General features: G+C 37.4%; 1 protein-coding gene across 2 annotated transcripts in view; it reads right to left on the bottom strand.

Annotated features, from left to right (window-relative positions):
* Nucleotides 1-130: 130 nt before the first annotated feature.
* The window catches only part of LOC105386744 (solute carrier family 22 member 3), a 32,005-nt gene continuing 13,220 nt past the window's right edge, over nucleotides 131-18,915 (bottom strand). For both annotated transcript variants that reach the window (XM_011557368.3, XM_048625785.1), the window contains exons 2-12: nucleotides 14,007-14,248; nucleotides 8,403-8,586; nucleotides 5,059-5,188; nucleotides 4,490-4,618; nucleotides 3,507-3,699; nucleotides 2,907-3,012; nucleotides 2,455-2,687; nucleotides 2,275-2,354; nucleotides 1,818-1,993; nucleotides 1,225-1,379; nucleotides 131-954 (exon numbers count right to left, since the gene is read on the bottom strand). In XM_011557368.3, coding sequence (XP_011555670.3) covers nucleotides 879-954; nucleotides 1,225-1,379; nucleotides 1,818-1,993; nucleotides 2,275-2,354; nucleotides 2,455-2,687; nucleotides 2,907-3,012; nucleotides 3,507-3,699; nucleotides 4,490-4,618; nucleotides 5,059-5,188; nucleotides 8,403-8,586; nucleotides 14,007-14,248 — 1,704 coding nt within the window. In that variant the 3' untranslated portion in view covers nucleotides 131-878. The remainder of the gene's footprint in view (nucleotides 955-1,224; nucleotides 1,380-1,817; nucleotides 1,994-2,274; nucleotides 2,355-2,454; nucleotides 2,688-2,906; nucleotides 3,013-3,506; nucleotides 3,700-4,489; nucleotides 4,619-5,058; nucleotides 5,189-8,402; nucleotides 8,587-14,006; nucleotides 14,249-18,915) is intronic.

Raw genomic sequence — 18,915 nt, 5'->3', positions numbered from 1 at the left:
ATATATAATTTAAAATCTGTGTAGGTACTTGGGGTGAGTAAAGATCCTAAATGTTAATTATACCAAAATAATTTGTGTAAGTACATTTTATTACATAGGTAGTATACTAGAGCCTACATAAAGTTGAAAAAATATATTTCTGAAGCGATTAAATCGTACTACCTAGCTACGTTGTGTTCATACAATAATTTACTAATATGTTAACGATTGATATAGAAGTCATAAAAACTCCATTATCTTAATACGCAGTCAAATATCATACAATAATAATTTTATAATGTTTTCTTTTAAAATATTTCTATACTAAAGTATGTAAGTAATCTACATTAAATAACCTTTGAAACTCATAACGTACCAATATATACCGATTACATAGCTAATTAAAATATTGTAACGTATATAGGTATCAGGAAGACTCCAAACGATAAGTACACTTCAAGCACCATATAACTTATTTTATACATAATCGAAGTAACAACACCTATTAAGTATCTATAGAATTCCGAAATAATATGAATTCTAGCCTCGATTTATAAGGTTCCTTATACTTATAGGCAATAGTGAGTGAATAGTTTATCACAACTTTAACATTGGGGTGCAATATAATTAACAACAAGGATTGCCGTAGCGGTGAAACATTATTGCAAATGGCAGCACTAGGTTTAGCATTATATCGAATAACCCACTTGATTCACAGCGCCAATCTACCATATTTCTTTTAACTCTGCAGTCTTTTGTCACAACCTTAAACTTATTTTTTATCCAATTGTAATTTTAACCGTAATTATGTTCTTGTGTATCGTTGAATTGTTGTATACTGTGGTAAACCTACCATGAGGTAGTTAGTCAAACCCAATCTCTTCATTTTCCCATAAGTACTACGTCACCAGTTTATCCTGTTTGTCCTCTTCAGAAGTCACCCATTTATCCTCCGCATCTTCTCTTTCTGGTTTACTGTAAACAATAGAACACACTTATATTGGCATCGATTTAATTTTGTAATCCATTCATCTTTTCATTGCAGAAGTAACACGCTCTTCACACACACTCACGACTTGTAGCTACTACCGTCCCTTGCGGGGTATACAGAGGAGCATAGCTGTACCGACTTTTCGCGAGAGCAAAATTAATTGAATGATATGAGATCACACATAACACATCTATGGTTTCGCCGCAATATCGCGACTACGAGACGCTACAGGTTAATTGCTGGTTAATTCTCACCCGCAAATGGAATGCTCCGCAAACAGCCGTTCTCCATCCGCGATGGTCTGCGGCATCTGCCGGCCGTTGGTCTCGGGCAGCAGCGCGCCCAGGCCGGCCGCCAGCAGCGCGATCACGCCAAGCGTCAGCAGCGGTAGAGGGCGCCAGTAGCGCTCCTGAAACAGTCGGTTTTTTATTTTTATGAGGAAATTTAAATGTTTGTCGTTATATACGAATAACCCCTGATTCTCTTTTTTATTCGGTACGCAGGATTGTTCAGATGTTTATAAAAAAAAAACAACTATTTCTTAGGTGCCTGATATCAATATTACCTAAATACCTATTATGTAAAGCAATTTTATTGCTATTGAATTTTAACCTCTAATTTGTTTCACTTTCCATCACATTCGTCATCATCCATCTTCTCCTTAGTAAGTATTACGACCCATCACATCCCCATTGCTGGGGCACGGGTCTCCTTCCAATGAAGGAAGGGTTTTAGGCCTAGTGCGGGTTGGTGGTGGTAGTAAGTATGTCAGTACGCTACAGCCAGTCAAGAGATTCACAGGCATCAACATCACAAAACACAAGAACAAACGCAACCCAGTACTCACAGAATAAACAACAAACGGCGAGACGACGGTGGCGACGTATCCGCTGACGTGCACGAGGGAGCTGCCCGACGCTCGCACGCCGGTGGGCAGCAGCTCCGTGGCCCACTGGATGGCCGCGTTGTACGACATGTTGATGCAGAACCGCGCCATTATGGCCAGCGTCACTTGCGGGACTCCTGGAAGTTGGAAGATTTAGTTGGAATTATTTGGGGAATACAGGAGTATGTCATCTAGATAGAGAAATATGCTTTAATTACTTCGATACCCGTATTATCCTATAATAATTATGTTCTTTTTCAATACACTTTAGTCCATTATACATAAATACAAAAGATAAACAGATAGTAACAAGTTATTAATGCAACACAAAATATTAGCTATGTTGTATTAACTTATACTTGGTATTATCTCTTGATCAAGTCAAATTCGAAAAAAATTAAATTAAGCGATCCTTTACCTCGTGGAACAAATGCTGCAATGAGAGATAACGTGCCCGCTGTTGCTAGGGGCCCACAAGTTAACCATTGTCGCCCCCACCTGCAAATATGCAATGTTTTAAAAGAAGTCAAATGTTTTTGTTTATTACAGTGTATTCTTAGTTTCCTTCCATATAATGATAATGTATAAAATATCTTACCTATCAAGAACTATCGCCAGCAACGTAACTGATGGAATCTCAGTAGCTGAAGTTAGCGTAAAAGTAATGAAAAAGTCCAAGCCTAAAGATTCAGACATTCGCACAAGACCGTCAAAAACTATAGCACATGCCATGTACACAAGTATCAAGAAGGTCATCATCAAGCGAAGCTGTGGACTCTTGCATAAAGCTAACATACTCTCATCCGTTTGCCTTGTTTGCCGGGAAGACACCTGAAAATTAAAATCGAATGTAAACGTTACACCGAGTATTGAGTAACACATAAAAGTCATCGTAAAGTTTGTTTACTTCATCGTTATTATCAATTAGCCGGTAATTCTCCACTGCTGGTCATTTACATGTAAATAACTTTACATATAAATAAATGTTTTGCAGTAAAAAATAAGGTCTTAAGCAGCTTAAATATAATATTCGTGCGTATATGAACTTACAATGAATTCATCCATTACATCCTGTGGTATCTTTGTACCGTTGACTCGTTCAAATCTTCTGAGTACTTTAACTGCCTGGTTAACACGACGTTTTGACGCGAGCCATCTGTAATCATCAATCATTTAAATTATCTGTTAGTTTTTTTAATCTGCTTTGGAATGATTTATGATTTTAAATACTATTCCACTAGGTACATTATTAAATTGAATGAAGAAGGCCGACAACAGAGTGTTGAAATGCTCCTTTTCAGAGACCTATGTTATAGTAGTTATTAGTAATTATACCCAGAGACATAAGACCTTATCCGGAACAATTCTATGTTTTCGGTGCTATTTTATTATTATTATCTGAAAATGCTGGCCAAGGTCTGAAGAGACCCTTTTGTGCATAGGGTTCACTCTCATCGCTAAATATCATATATGTATGTACCTTTTGCGTATGTATGGATACCTATAATCGGAGTACGCTAAGCATATCCATCGGTACACAACTAGCACTTTCACGAACGGCACCAATCGAGCGACGGCAGCAGCAGACACACATGAAGGTCCATGACCGTGCCACAGAGTAACTACTTACAACCATCGATAGATACATACCTAGCACTTTCAGGTACCAGTAACGGCGCAAACAGTACAGTCAGCATGGGCGCTGACGTGACCAGCAGCAGCCGGCGCCAGTCGCCGATCCACAGCGCGAGCCATGGCAGTATCAGACAGCCGCCGCCGAAGTATAGCGCTATCGACATGTTGGCCACCCACGTGCGGTGCCGGGGACCGACGTATTCTAGAACTGGAAACGAAGAATATTATTGACGAGCGGAATAAACATAAGGATCAAGGATGCGTCACTTCTATCGTGTACCCTAAATTTTTTGTTTCTGAAAAAAGTGGTGGACTAGATTTGACCCTGACTGCTATATACAAAGATGCTACTAAGTATCTAATTTAAGTAAGACCTTGGTAATAAAATGCAACAAGTTGCTTCTAATCAGTACAGCAAATACATATTACCTATTGAGATAAGAGGATTACGTGTACAGGTACAAATAACTATTTAGAAATAGTACCAAGTTATGCAATAATTCACAACAAACAGCTACTCCTACCTACTTACATAACAATACAATTGTCAATTTACAATTTAGAGCTACTTACCAATAGTTAACTAGTAGATTGACGTGAATTAATAGATGTCTTCCGTCATTTTAAAGGCATCGACATAAAACATGGTTGGCATTTTTTTTTCACAACTACTTATGTAGTTTGAGATTGAGTTTGTGTTTTTTTTTTACTCTAGGATATTTTTATTTAAACGTAAACATATTATAACTTCAATATTAATACCTACTTACTAAATAATTAAAACTAAAAAGTTTGTGGACAGCATTTGGACTCAAGAGGCTACAGAACGTTAAGTTTCAGAGCGCAATTAGCCTGTGCTCACCACCACTACCTACACATTAGGTACATGGCATCTCTCGGTCTTTCGTTTTTAATAGAGATAGAGCTAGAGATGTCAAGTATATTGACGATAACTACAAAACAAAATGTAAGCAAGAAATGAAGTTAAAGTAAGTTACCAAGTATGTACATCATCATGAAGCAGCTGTCGTACGACATGCCGACGAGGAACCGGCAGAAGGCGAAGTCCCACAGCCCCGTCGTGAACACGCTCGCCACGCCGCCCACGCACCCGATCAGATTCGAACCTGGAACATTTGAAAGAAACTGGTAAGAACATCATCATCATCACACTCAACCCATTACGTCCCCTTTGCTGGGCCACGGGTCTCCTTCCAATGAAGGTAGGGTTTTAGGCCTAGTCCACCACGCTGGCCTAGTGCGGGTTGGTGGACAACACTGAAAAGAAGAACTAATCACATATTATGTTGTGTGATTAGTTCTTCTTTTCAGTGTTGTCCACCATTCTTATCAGTCCACGTATTCTTATCAGTCTTCAACAGCCGGACATACAGTTGATACGTCAATCGGGAGACTCCTTTCATTGACTCCATGAGCCCATGACCCATATTTACTCGTAATGTCTGTGCATTTTCTTGACTATTCTGAAATTGATTCTCGACAGGCTCGTTTTAAAAGACCCTAAGTTCAAAGTTGGATAAAAACAATAGATTAAACCTATAGTTACCGACTAAAGCAGGCACTCTGCCGTAGGTGTCGGCCAGCCAGCCGAACAGGATGCCGCCGACGAAGGAGCCCGCGAAGAAGATGGCCTGCGCCAGCGGACCGAACCCCGCCGACTCGCACACCCAGTCGCGCTGGAACACACAGTTGAGCAAAATTTATACAGGGTATTGCAAAAAGGGTATACTAAGCCTAAGTAACAAGAAGCAGTCGCTGTAGCCGCATCGGCATGGAAGACGTCATCATCATCACCATACTAAGCCGAAACCTACGTGTACAGGATGTTATATCTAAGCCGGAAAATGAATCAGAATGTCAAAATTCGCGACAAAAAAAAATATTTTCCATAGAAACTTTGTTGATTACGTAAGTTTTTACTATGGAAAATGATTGTTTTTTCCGCATATTTTGACATTCTGATTTCATTTTCGGGCATTAGATATAACATCAAGCACACGTAGGTATACCCTATTTGGAACACCCGGTATAAAACATAGAGGGTCACTCTCTAATCCACGGCTCTATCTCGTTGTATTAAGCATGCCTATTTCGTGACAATTCATGGTCATTTGATCGTCGATTTAGAGAGTGACCTCTAGGTTCTGGGGGTGGAAAAGAAATGGATGTATATCTTATAGCATAAAATTAAATTATATTTTTAATTTTATCAAATGACAATGGGCGTTTTGGGACCTATGTCCAATAAAGATTAGACATACATCGTTCGATCGCTCTTTTCAAGTTAGCAAAAAAATATAATGACGACAAATCCGTATAAGTTGTCCATTTTGAAATATATTCGTCAGAAGGAAGTATTTTTCTATTGCATTGCACTCTCTCTCCAGTACCCGTATCACGAAAATTCGAGCTAACGAATAGAATCGAATGCGAGTGCGACTATTGTCAACTTGACAGCACTTTCGAACACTTTTTACCTTTCGAATGAAATGACCACAGAGTACACAATATTATTCTGACAATGACCTATGGAATGATAGCTGTCAAACTTTCGCAAATCTATACACCGCCATTTTGCTGTTGACAGGTTGACAGCACTTTCGAATAGACTATCGAATAGAATGTGCTGCGTTTTTTCCGGATCGCTCTACTGATGACAGTTAGGGCGTAATACACGTAAACACGTATTATTAAAATGGGAGAAATTACTTTCAAGTGGTTTTATTGACTGAGATAATAAACAAATATAATATTATAATGAATGATGATCATTTTGTTATAAAAATTAATAATGAATGTGAAAAAATAACAAAAACATTAAAATTACAGAAATAAAATATAAAAACTTTCAAGGTACAATTATTCTAATTGGACAGTAAATCAGGACTGCCGCTTTCGTTATTCATATTCTGCAAAAAATACCTTTTCAACGACATATCACTCATTTCTATTGGAGATGGTCCCAGCTTCCATACATTGGTGCCCATCATCATTTATGACAATTGTAATTTTTGATCTAACGCTTGAAATTTAACAGATTCACGATTCTCACTTGTTTTAGATACATAATAATTCTCGGTTAATAGTTGCGTCAGTTTGACAATGTAATGAGTTATAGATGTTATAGCCATTGAGTATGAATGGTCTGGAGACGAAATAGGCAGACGTTCCCCTCTGGCGGGGTGGTAGGCCAGAAAGGCCCACCGATTTATAAAAACTAGTTGCAATCTCAATTTTCACTAGACTCAATCTAGTTGGCAAAGCGTTCGTTTCATAGAAAATGATTTGTTTACATACTAAAATGACAGCTTCAATTCATAGAATATCCGGATTCCGGATTTGATCACAGATCGGGTCATGGTTTATTGTTATTAGCTGTTTCCTAGCAACCAATGTCAAAAAATGCAATAGTGATGTACCGGTATGTAGATATGTATTAATCGACAAAAAAGGTCATAGTTGGGAAGCGTCCGTAGTCGAATTGGCTTCAGTAATCGTAACTGATCACTGAGGTTAAGCAACAACTGACACGGTCAGCTATTGGTAGGTACAGCATGAGTTACCGATTTCAAATGGTTCTTTTCTGGACGCTTCCGTGCTTCGGACGGGACGTTAAGCCGTGGGTCCCGGTTGCTGCTTCGGCAGCAGTCGTTAAGCCTAGTCAGAGGCCGCCCGAAGGGGCGGCTTGAAAGCATCTGACCGTCGGGTTGCCCACTTACTCGACAACTTCAGTGCATTGTACTCATTCAAAAACGGCGATACGGCTCGCGTCCTATCACTTGAGTATAAATGTACAGCGAAAAGCGGGTGACTTCGTTTATTAATCATTCCTAATGAAATTTAACTAGGTATACCTAATTAATTTGAAATTAGTATTTCTAACCCATGTTCTCGAATTCATCGATAACACTTATCGATAATTGTTACATCCATTGGCAAGAAAAATGAAGACACTGTGTTCATTATTAAATGTCACTTCACGTAACCCTTATTGCTGGGAATTAAAACTCATAATGATATGTCCCATGAGACATAATCATGGTAAACGGTAAAATTTCCCCCCGCAAAAATTGGCAGACTTTTTTGTATCAAGAAAGATCGCCATGACGCTTCCCGAGGGTACACCCGAGTCCGCGTTGTTCTATGGTTATAGCCCAATATAAGAAATTATAATGTTATGTAAATATATTTCCAAACTTGTCACATGCCGACTATGACTAATCGAGGGGATTATAGAAAAAAAAACTAGAAATACTAATTTAAATATTTCTCAGGTATTAATATTATTTGTCTTTTATCTGGTAGCTGTCGTAGACTTTGACGTAGACTTCTATTATACATAAGTAGTTTGCTTTAACTATTGTTACTCCAATATACCATAAAACATGTTAACCTGCAGTTTTTATGACAAAAATAAGTAAATGTAAAATACACAAGGTATTGTGCCTTATTTTATTAAATAGTGTTGCCGCATTAGGTACAAGTAAGTACCTACATATTATATTCATATATTCATCAATATGTAGGTAGCTCTATCATATTTATAAATAGGATAAGGTCACAGGACATAAGAACTTTTTCAGATCCCGGACATAATAATGAAAGCGTCAAAGACAAATATCAGAACTGCTCACCTCACTGATAATAGCATGCGGATTTGATCACGCACGCGGGATTGCTCCGCACGCGTTCATACTAGTATTCATTGTAACCCGTGGAATATGCACGCGAGACGCTGGAAAATGGCGTGCCATTCCGCCAACAGCCTAAGGTAAATACCAGAATTCCTCACCTCACTGACGACAGTGTGATAGGGTATGTGCCCCAGCATGAATGAGGGTACACCCGAGTTCGCGTTGTACGAAAGCCAATATCAGAACTCTATCTCACCTCACTGACGACAGTGTGATAGGGGATGTCCCCCAGCAGGAACTCCCGGCCGGCGCACGGCACCACGGGGGTGGCGTTGTCGGGCGGCGCCAGCGTCAGCGCCACCTCGGTCCAGTTGCGCTCGAAGCGGGAGCAGCGGTCCAGCTCCACGCCCGCGAACGCGCCCGGGATCGAGAGGTTCTTTCTGGAAGGATTACGTGTTTGTGGTAAATTTTGTAGGAATTTGGTTGTTGGGAGTATAGTCATCGTAATATAATCATGCGTGGTCCTGTACCTACTCTAAAGTATAAATTCGGAAACTGTATGATATTTTTAACGAAAAGGTATGAAAGTGTAATACATTACACATCAAGCTATAATAATAAAAGTAATTTGTTGAACGCTGAGTTTTGAGATCACAAATACCTTATAAAACTGATTTAAAACTATTGTTAATACGTCTTCGCGAGTGTCCAGAAAGTTGTCGCAAGTATGGTGGTGCGCTCATAATTAGAAACATATAGCAGAATCCGCGATTCTCAATAATGAATTAATGAAACAGTTCAACTCAATGGGGACATGCACAATGGAGCATGTCCCAATGTTACCAATTATTTGATAGGAAATGTCATCGTTTCCGTTATAATACGAGTACCATTGGTTGATTCTATGAGATCAATTAATCAATGCAAAGGTTTATAAAATCCTCCGATGATAATGGGAAGCGTGATGATGAGCCGTAGAGCCGGTGTTGATGAATCATATCTGAACATTCAAGATCCAATCGCCTTTCAAGCATAACAAAATGTTAGTTATAATTTTTCATGATTTATTTTTTGTCGTGTAATACCTACCTACAGTTTTCACAGCGAGAGGGAAACGCAGTAGCAGTAGGTTAGGTACCATAATGTTTACCATAGGAAATACCTATATAAAATGTAGCCAATAAAATTTTCACTTATATTGGTTTTTGATGAAGTATGAATAAAACTCAATAAAAAGCCGTGTGCATATAATTTATTGTGAAGACACAATAGGGCTACTCTTTAAAATATTTTTGCAATATTTTGTACAATGAAGCCCGAAATTGTAGGTAAGTACCTACATATATTATTTATTATTATTATTATTATTATTGACTTTTACCCTCATACATATAGTTTCAGAATTCATAAAGATCAATGTCCTTTCATCAGCTTAGCTGTGTCGTTACACCTACGTCTGAGCTCATGAATAACAACTTATACTTACGTTTATTAAACACTAAGTAAAAAGACAATACACTTTATTATCATCATCTCATGCTTATTAGCGAACTAAAATAAAAACATTAAACTCCGGTACAAAATGAGATTAATGGTGATTATGACTCATCCATGAAAGAATAAACTCTTATTTAGGTCATTACCACTAAAATACATAAGTATATCTTGTGATAAGATAGCATGTTGATCCCTTCCTTACTCTACCTCGTATAACCGTAAAATATCACGCTATGACCGTAAGTAGTGAAACTTCAAGTTCACGGTCATAATTGTATTCTTCTAAACCAAGAGAATGCTGCTCAAAACAAATATTTTAGATACCTAGTACAGTTCAAATTGATTTAGACGGCAAAATCATTAGAAAACCGCAGACTCCCTGACTCCCCTGAGTCACCCTCTTTTGGCTTAGTAAGGATTGACCACTTTGGTATCACCCTGAGTATATACAATTTCAGAAGATGTGTAAAGTAGTATTCTTAAAGTAAACAAGAATAAGTACATAATAATATTTGGATAACTTGGATCAGGAACTACCGGTACTATTAAAAAGTGTGCAGACTGATCGTAAAGATTTATCGTATCATGTATCTCCAACGTGACACTTTGGTACATAAATTGTTACTAACATTTTTTATGCATATTTATATCTGAAATAAATGAATTTGAAATTGAAATAAAGCTGGATAGGTTCTTCGGTAAACAATCTTGATTTATTTTTAACCAATTTATAAAAATGATATCATAATCATAACACATAGTATCGAATTCGAGATACACTACAAGATACCTTGCACATCTTCGAAGTTTTCTCTGATATAGGGTCATGGAAGTAATAATACAACAGGAATGCGCACTCACCAAAATGATGCAAACAAAAATAGACCTAATGAATTCACCTTAAGATTTATATTTGAAGTGAAAGAGGCCGCGAGCCGATAGAGAGGGTTACCACAGAGCCCTTCCTCTCTTTCTAACAATTGCCAGGATTTAGTTGTGTAAACTTTAGTAGATTTTGTACAAAGAGAGCTATGCAAAAAAAATATGAAATTAACTCATAGACTACTGTATATCATACCATTTTCCAAAACAAATTAATAATAAATCATTATAAACATGTAATTTTAATTAAATATTTGGTATTTGTATGAATAATAATTTCATAAAAAATATTGGTAGTTTTTCTAAATACTTTACGACAAGACCGAAGTTGTCAAGATGACGGATGACGTTTATACTGTTGTGAGAGACGTTATGGTTAGGGTGACCATTCATTCGTACTTTTGAATCACTTTCCATTAATTAGGACCTGTTTCATTCAACTTTTTGTTTTATTTTATACCTAAGTATCATTATTATTGTGGCTGTTATCTTATAAGGCTGGTAAAGAGTTATGAGCTGTTGATTTTTTTTGTGATAGATATGAGTATTATAAGATAATTTATCAAGCTTGAAACCGGCGGAAGCACTTAGGTTGAGATATTTTTTTTTGAAATCTTATGATTTTCATCAACTAGACTATGTAAACGGAACACCCACAGAGTAAACAGGTTTTAGGTACTTACATAGTTGCGTTTAATGTTAACCTGTTTTGACACTTTCTTGTCAACACTACAACCAACTTAATTTTATTTACTTAAAATTATATTTTCCCAAATTTCAGCTTTCCTGCCAATGTAATACAATCCAATAATTATACATTGTATTATACTTATGTGTTGTAAATGTGTGTTGTTTGATTTCGCTCATCTTATTATTTACGCCAATCCTAACTCTTTAATTAAAACCAGTCCATCTTAGTACAACTTGGTAAAAAGACAGATTGTTGTTGCTAGTTCAAACCTTTTGAATATCTAATTGATATGGAAAAATAACATATCAATATTACATTGCAGTTTGCGCTGCAACAACACATCTATACAAATTTTACCTTCACCCCATTTGTTTATTCAATTGTCATATCACCAAAATACATTCGTACCTACATTGCAATCGAATTATTCGAATAATAGGTGACTTTGAGACCATCGACACCTATTCGCGACATGATAGATTAGAAGTGATGTCTCATGAATTACCTAAAATTATGGTCACCAAAAATAGAAAGAGATGGAGGGCTCCGTGCTGACTATCTCTGTCGGCTCGTTTTTTTGGTGCAGTGCGCATTCCTGTTGTATTATTACTTCCATGTATAGGGTATGATAAAATCATGTCAATGTCACGCGTCATATGTGCGCGAATGAGAGAGAAGTGTTGACGGTACCGAGAACCAATTGAAACCCTGGCAGCGATGCAGCCCACCAATCAAATGGCCTTCCAATCGATTACGTAATCCGGCGGAAAAACTGACAACCGTTAACATAGAACAACGTAGACCTTAAGGACTAAAATAAGCTTACATGCGCGTATAGCGTATACCTAGCCCCATTAGATGCATTACATGCGGTGCGCTATGGTTTTAAATTCAGTTTATTAGGTTTTCACTTTTTTCAGTCTTTGTTATAAACTGTTGGTAACCTACATATAATTTATAAAATAGTTTTGCCTTTGCAATCATACGGATAGTTACGCGTATCACGTGTCGCGAAAATAATTTACCATTTATTTACGAGTTTTAATTTAGCAAAATTTCGCCTTTTCAGGAATAAAGGGGTTCCAGGTTCCAGATTATTTCAAAAGTCCATAAAAATACACGACGGCATAATTAAAAATACGTACTAAAAAGAAAGTTATAACTAAGGCAAGTTTAAAAACACAATTTTTAAGTCGTTGTTCCCAACTGAAGTTTTCGTATATTTTGGGCAAGATAATATTTTGAGCTGGGTTTAAATCTAGGCACAGACATACCTCGGGTATACAAAGTATTTCACAATGCAAATTGGATCTCTCTTTCCCTCTGCCGAGGAGATGGATATGAATAAACAATACCTAGCCTAGCCTAGTCAGAGGCCTTCGGGCGGCTTGAAAACATCTGACAGTCGGGTTGCCCACTTACCCGACAACTCTCTCAGCACAAGCTTGCTTGTGTTGGGGTCCACCAACCCGCACTTGGCCAGCGTGGTGGACTAGGCCTAAACCCTTCCTTCATTGGAAGGAGACCCGTGCCCCAGCAGTGGGGACGTGATGGGTCGTGATGAAACAATACCATCTAACACGAAACTACTTCATTCGTGATACCCGAGTCCACTTGTCCCATATGTTCGTGACATGCGAAAAAATACTGAAATACATAATAGATGTTCTTTATCTGACCAATCAAGTAAGCACATGCCTATAATGCCCTTGCATAATAGAGCGGTAATAAATAAACAGGATGATGAACCAACACAAGTATGTATTTTATCCATGAAGGATACACATTCTGTGAATTTGTTCAAATTACTGAAATACCTACTTATATTTAAAATAATATTTAATATTATTCAAATAGTCGCAAGTAGGTATTTTCAGCTGTTTGGACTCTGTATCGCGTTGACCCTGAACTTTGATAAGTTACACAATTGGATGTCGGAGCTACTGTTTGTTTTGCATTCTTCTTTCAAGGGATCAATATACTCAATGACCTATCCTGAAAAGTATTATAAGAAAGAAAAAAATGTTCCTAAAAGGCATGGCCGTGACACAAGTGTGACGCTAGAGTCAGAATTTTTTACGAATAGAAACAATTATTAAATAGAAACTTATGATTTTTTAGACAATATTTAATATCTTAGGCAAGAGATTAATCAATGTAATATCAAAGATTATAGGTAACTACAATACCTACTTAACATAATTTCTAAAAGGCTTGCATCAGGAGAATAAATAGCAAGAAACTACACTCTACAAAATTTTTACTTTCTATAATAAGTTCCACCATATTAAGCGTTTTTAATTTAAAAAAACGTTTAAGTTTATACCTAAGTATAATATTATGGATGGATAGTGCCTTGTGCCTTTGCTATATGCAAAACACATGCAGGAAGAGCCGTATTTCTAATCTTTTTTATCCAATGATTTCAAAAGGAAGGATACGCCCGTCAGAACGTTTTGTCAAAAGAAAATGGCACCCGCGCGCTGGCCCTAAATTCATACAAATTATGACAGATTTATGAGGTTTTAGGGCCAACGCGAGGGTGTCATTTTCTAGAGCGGTTGGGCCTATCCTTACGCTAGTAATATATAAGTCAATGTTTTTATCCTAAAAGCGGCGACTAATTTGATCATTTCGCCGAATCGTAACGTTCGCGGTGAGCCATAACGTAACATCATCTATTCGAGCAAGAGGTTCGGTTCCCTGTACTAACCTGTTATAATCCAACGTCACGTTACAGGTCAGTCGCTTTAAGCGCTTTAAGCGAAACTCGCAGGAACAAACTCTTACCTGAGCTCCACATCCAAGTGCTGGAGCTCGGGCACGCGACACCAGTGGTCTTGCGGCGTGGCGGCCACGAACATCTGCACGAAGTACACGAAGGCGAACACCAGGCCGAAGGGCAACATGGCCGCGAACAGCAGCCGCTGGTAGCGCCCCATCTCGCCCACATGGGATAGCACCGACTCGAGGGCATCGTGCTCGTCTTCCGCCGGCTTGCTGGCTTGCTTGTTTAGCTCTTCCTTTGCCTCCTGGGGGTGAAAGAGATGGTGTAGTGGATCCCGTGAAATCGAATCAGAAAGATAGCTCTAGAAGCAACAAAGATGAAGTAGGTGTATAGGTAAACACATAGTTCGTAAAAATATAGGGTAAGTTCTAGTTACCAACATTTATGGTGTATGTTCTTCAGTCAAGTTATATTGTATAGTTTACTTCGTAATACCAAAGGGTTCTGAGGTCTAAGATCAGTTTCTAGTTGTTCTGGACTGGCTCATTGTTTCATCTCGATGATACACCTATCTCGTGGATCCGCAAAGAAGAAGTTATTCCAAAATATACGCACGATTCCTTCATTGGAAGTAGACCCGTGCCACAGTTGGGCGGCTGCCGGTACTTATAGGTATAGGCCGAGGGTGTTTTTTTAAGGGGATGTGATGTGTTGTGATTATGATTATACGCACGCATGTTTACATCAAATGCATTCAACATTGCCTAATATGCATCAAAATCATTTATCTAATTATTACTTAATATTATGCTGAACTCCATTTGATCTTTCATCCATCCTCTCAAAGGTTACTGTATCGACTAGCGATAAAAGCGGCATATGTGGCTATAGGTTGTAGTAATAAGTTTTTAGTTATAGGTATGTTATAAATATTAATATTAATTATACTTTGATGTCAAATTAAATACATTAAGGGTCTGCAATAGGGAATCGAGGGTTGGCATTGTCATAGAATTATGTAGTAAATGATGCTCTACAGCCTTGAAAAAAATCACACAGGTAGTTGAAGAGTCTAGCTAGGTGCTGAATCATTCGAATTTAAGTAAATGATTATGGATAACTGTAAATTAATTTCAGAATATCAAGAAAAACCAGTCAATCACACTCCCGTATTGTAACAACTGTGTCGTAATTATTAAGAATTTTCATATGATTTTTATCATATTATAAAGTTAAAGGCTTGGACTAGGCGCTAAATACCTTGTTTTTTAATAAACACACACTTATTTTGTGTAAATTAATCCCAAACTTGAGCAATTTTTTTCCCTCAAATCTTCATACAAATATCTATGGCGGCTTTCTGTGTTATAAAATCATAAACACAAGTGACGTTTGACTCAGTTGGCCGCTGGCCTCCAAAGAAGGGTCACGTCGGTTTAGGCAGCACTGACAGCTCGCGATCTTATCGTGTACAGATACAAAATCACTGCACATTGGTTGTCATTGCACTTTTTCAACTTTTATGACACCAACATAATTTGATTTGAAATTGAGGAAGCATAATTCTTCCAGTATATTCAATACATTAAATTAAATTAGATAGTGTGCAATATTCTCGTGATATTACAGTCTCGTAAAGGTCTGATGAGGAGCAGGAATATAGCGAATGGATCTAAGTGATGACAATACGCACGAACATTAGGTTAGGGATCAAAAATACAGTCTCTTGGTGCTGGTTGAGGTATTCTATTCTATTCTATTCTATTCTCTGTGGGGGTGTCAGTACCTGCACCTGGCTCTCTCGAGTGGAACCTTTGTGCATATCCCCAAGGTCTAAACTGCCTTCCTAAGCTTGGACCATTTCCCACCACGCTGGTCCACTGCGGGTTGGTGGGATCACATATCTAGATGTGCTAAGTCTAAATATGCAGGTTTCCTCACGATGTTTTCCTTCACCGTAAGAGCGATGGTATACATTGTACTTAAATTCAGAAAATAACTCATTGGTACATGTCAGCGCCGGGATTCGAACCCGCATCTCTGGCGTGAGAAGCGGACGCTTACCCGACTGAGCTACCACCGCTGGTTGAGGTATGGTCTCGTGAGGATCTGATGAGGGCAGTAACACGGTGGTGGCTCAATTTTATTTCAAAGATGTTAATAGCTAAAAGCATCGAGTTTGGGCTATTAAGTATGTTTTTCAGAGAGAGAGAAAGAGATTTTGTTTTTCCTCTGGATGTGTTAGGTTTACTGGGTTGACTAAGTTCATTCTGTTAATGGCATCAAGTTGTTATGTGTTCATAAGTAATAATTATTTATTAACAAAATGCTGTTGATTCTCCACGAAAATGTAAAAATAAAAATAAAATAAATAAAAATAAAATAAAATTATAATACGTAACGTAAAATTATCAATGACGGAATTTCTTCTATAGACAGTAGCCACAAAAAAAACAAACGATAGATGGCGTGATTTGAAGATAAAGATACATTTTTTCGACACATAGACAGCAACAACAAAAAAATACAGATTTAAAGAAAAGAAACACAGTATACTTATACAAAACAACAAAGAAAAAAAAAGGATACACATCAAAATAACTGGAAAAAATATAAGCCCCAATTTACTTGTGTGGGACAGGGAGTACCATAATATTTTGTTTGGGGTACTCCCCATCTATGCGAAATATAAGCTTGATATCTTTACCCGTTTCTGAGAAAAAGGGCGGTGACAGACAGTCAGTCAGACAGACGGACAACAAAGAGATCCTATAACGGTTGCTTTTTTTCTTTTGACGTTCGAAACCCTAAAATTAAGTAAAAATATGCGGCCAATAAATGTACTTACAGGTATTGAAAAAGCGGTATATAAACAAATTATACCAGCAGAGGGTTCACCATTTAGCTGAATGTTACTTAGAAAACGGCCTTGAGTGGCGGTCAAGTTGGTCCCCGCCTGCGATACTTTCCATTAACATTGGGACTCGTTTTCATGTTTTTAGCGTACAGTCAGGTTTTTAGTTTTTTATAATTGTATTTTTTTATTTGTAACTTTTTAGTTGTTTTTATTTTATGAAATTTTACGTCGGTAGGTAGTTCATGATCATTTTTTATTTCAATAATTTTGGTGTTGTTATTTAAATACCTTCAATATGCATATTTTTGTAATGTGAAAATCAAGTCCTTTCATTTGATACCTTACACGGCAAAGTTGAATTATTATTTTTTCGATCATCACGTTATGTCCTCAAGAGGGCGCTATGTACATTTTAATGGAACGTCACATAGCCTATAGCCATCGCGCCATCAATACGCTTCTAACAATACCTCATACATCAAAATCTTTCAAGCCGTTTAGGCTACAGGAGGGAACAAAGAAACAGACAAACATACATATATACATACATACAATCAAAAAACATTACCCTCCTCCTTCGGCAGTCGGGTAAAAAGGAGTAAGACAGGGGGTCATTCTGAACTTTTGCTCTACGAGTTTTGGAAATTAACAAAAAAAAACCTTTTTCATAGAAACTTTGTTGGACATGTGACTTTTTACCATGGAAAACGAATATTTTTTTTCGCGAATTTGCAAATCTCGTAGAACAAAAGTTGTTCAGAATGACCCCTTGAGTCATCCCCTTTTGGCTTAGTATAGCCCTTTTGCGACACTATGTATTTACTTTGCTTTGTCGTCGGGGTTCAGTTGGCTGGAGGATGCCCGAAACTTATTATCTACACTTTAATACTTTTAGTTACCTTTCTACAAGTAAATACCACATTTGTTTGAGAAAGCTAATCGGGTTCCGAGTGTAGAGTAAAGTGGCACCCCTATTAATTTCTACTCTTTCCTGGTGCCTACCAGTGTAAGTAAGAATTATACTTACTTACCCTAAAATCACCCAAAATGTACTTGAACATAATTGTCAATAAAGTTGGCGAGTAAAAGTTTATCGACCCACTGTGCAAACTTACATGTGTGCGTGTCACTGCGTGTGCTGTGTGAAGAGCATTGAAAACCCAAAATTGGCGCGGCACGTCACCCTGTACGGGCCCTTAAGGCTGTCACTAAAGCTGGAAGAAAATCAGAATCTGTCAAATCTAGTGAGGGGGGGTTGAGGTATGCGGGGCGTTCTACGGACAATGACATGAAATTTTAACATAGTACTCGAAAACAGAAAAGTGAAGACATGCCACTTTGTTAAAAATATACTAAGTAAGTAATATTGTTTTGTGATATGAAAATATTTATTTTTATTTGAAAGTATTTTTAATATTTAATAATTAATTATATATAAAGTCGTACCCGTGCCGATATTTATACAGGTTGTTGCAAAAAGGGTTTAATACTATGCCGAAACCTACGTGTGCAGCATGTTATTGATGTTATTTCTAAGCCAGGAAATGAAATCAGAATGTAAAAAAATCGCGAAAATATTATCAGAGTTTAATAGTTCAGGGTGTTGTATTAAACTCTGCCCCCGTGTAATAAAAAAAGTATACTTAGCCGAAAGGGCGTTACTCAGGCGTCACTCTGAAAAACTTTTATCCTACGTAATTTTTTATATTCATGAAAAAAACGCTTCTTCATATAATTTTTTTTTGGTCACGTGACCTTTTAGTTAGACGACCTGTTTTTTTTTGGTGTTTCAAAAGCAGAACAGTAGTTTGCAGAACTCTGCATATACAGGGTGTCACAAAAGGTTACGTAGCTGGCAAAGGGATATGGGGAGGTCACCAGAAAAATAATAACATGTAAGTACCCCCGCAAGGGAGTACATTAGTACAAGTCGAGAGTGTGTATTTTTTTTTTAAAGTACTTATGTGTATTTGGGATATGATAGAGATAATATTTTTGTTTCTTAAAAACCAAAAAATTTACACCTTGCTGCGCTCTTTTGCTCACTGTAAGTACACCTACAAATATTGCTGTATTAAAAAAAACGGTTTTGTTATAACGATTATAAAAAAAAA

This window comes from Plutella xylostella, chromosome 15 (genome assembly GCF_932276165.1).
Source record: "Plutella xylostella chromosome 15, ilPluXylo3.1, whole genome shotgun sequence".
Lineage (NCBI taxonomy): Eukaryota > Metazoa > Arthropoda > Insecta > Lepidoptera > Plutellidae > Plutella > Plutella xylostella.
This window is presented reverse-complemented; position numbering and strand designations above follow the sequence as displayed.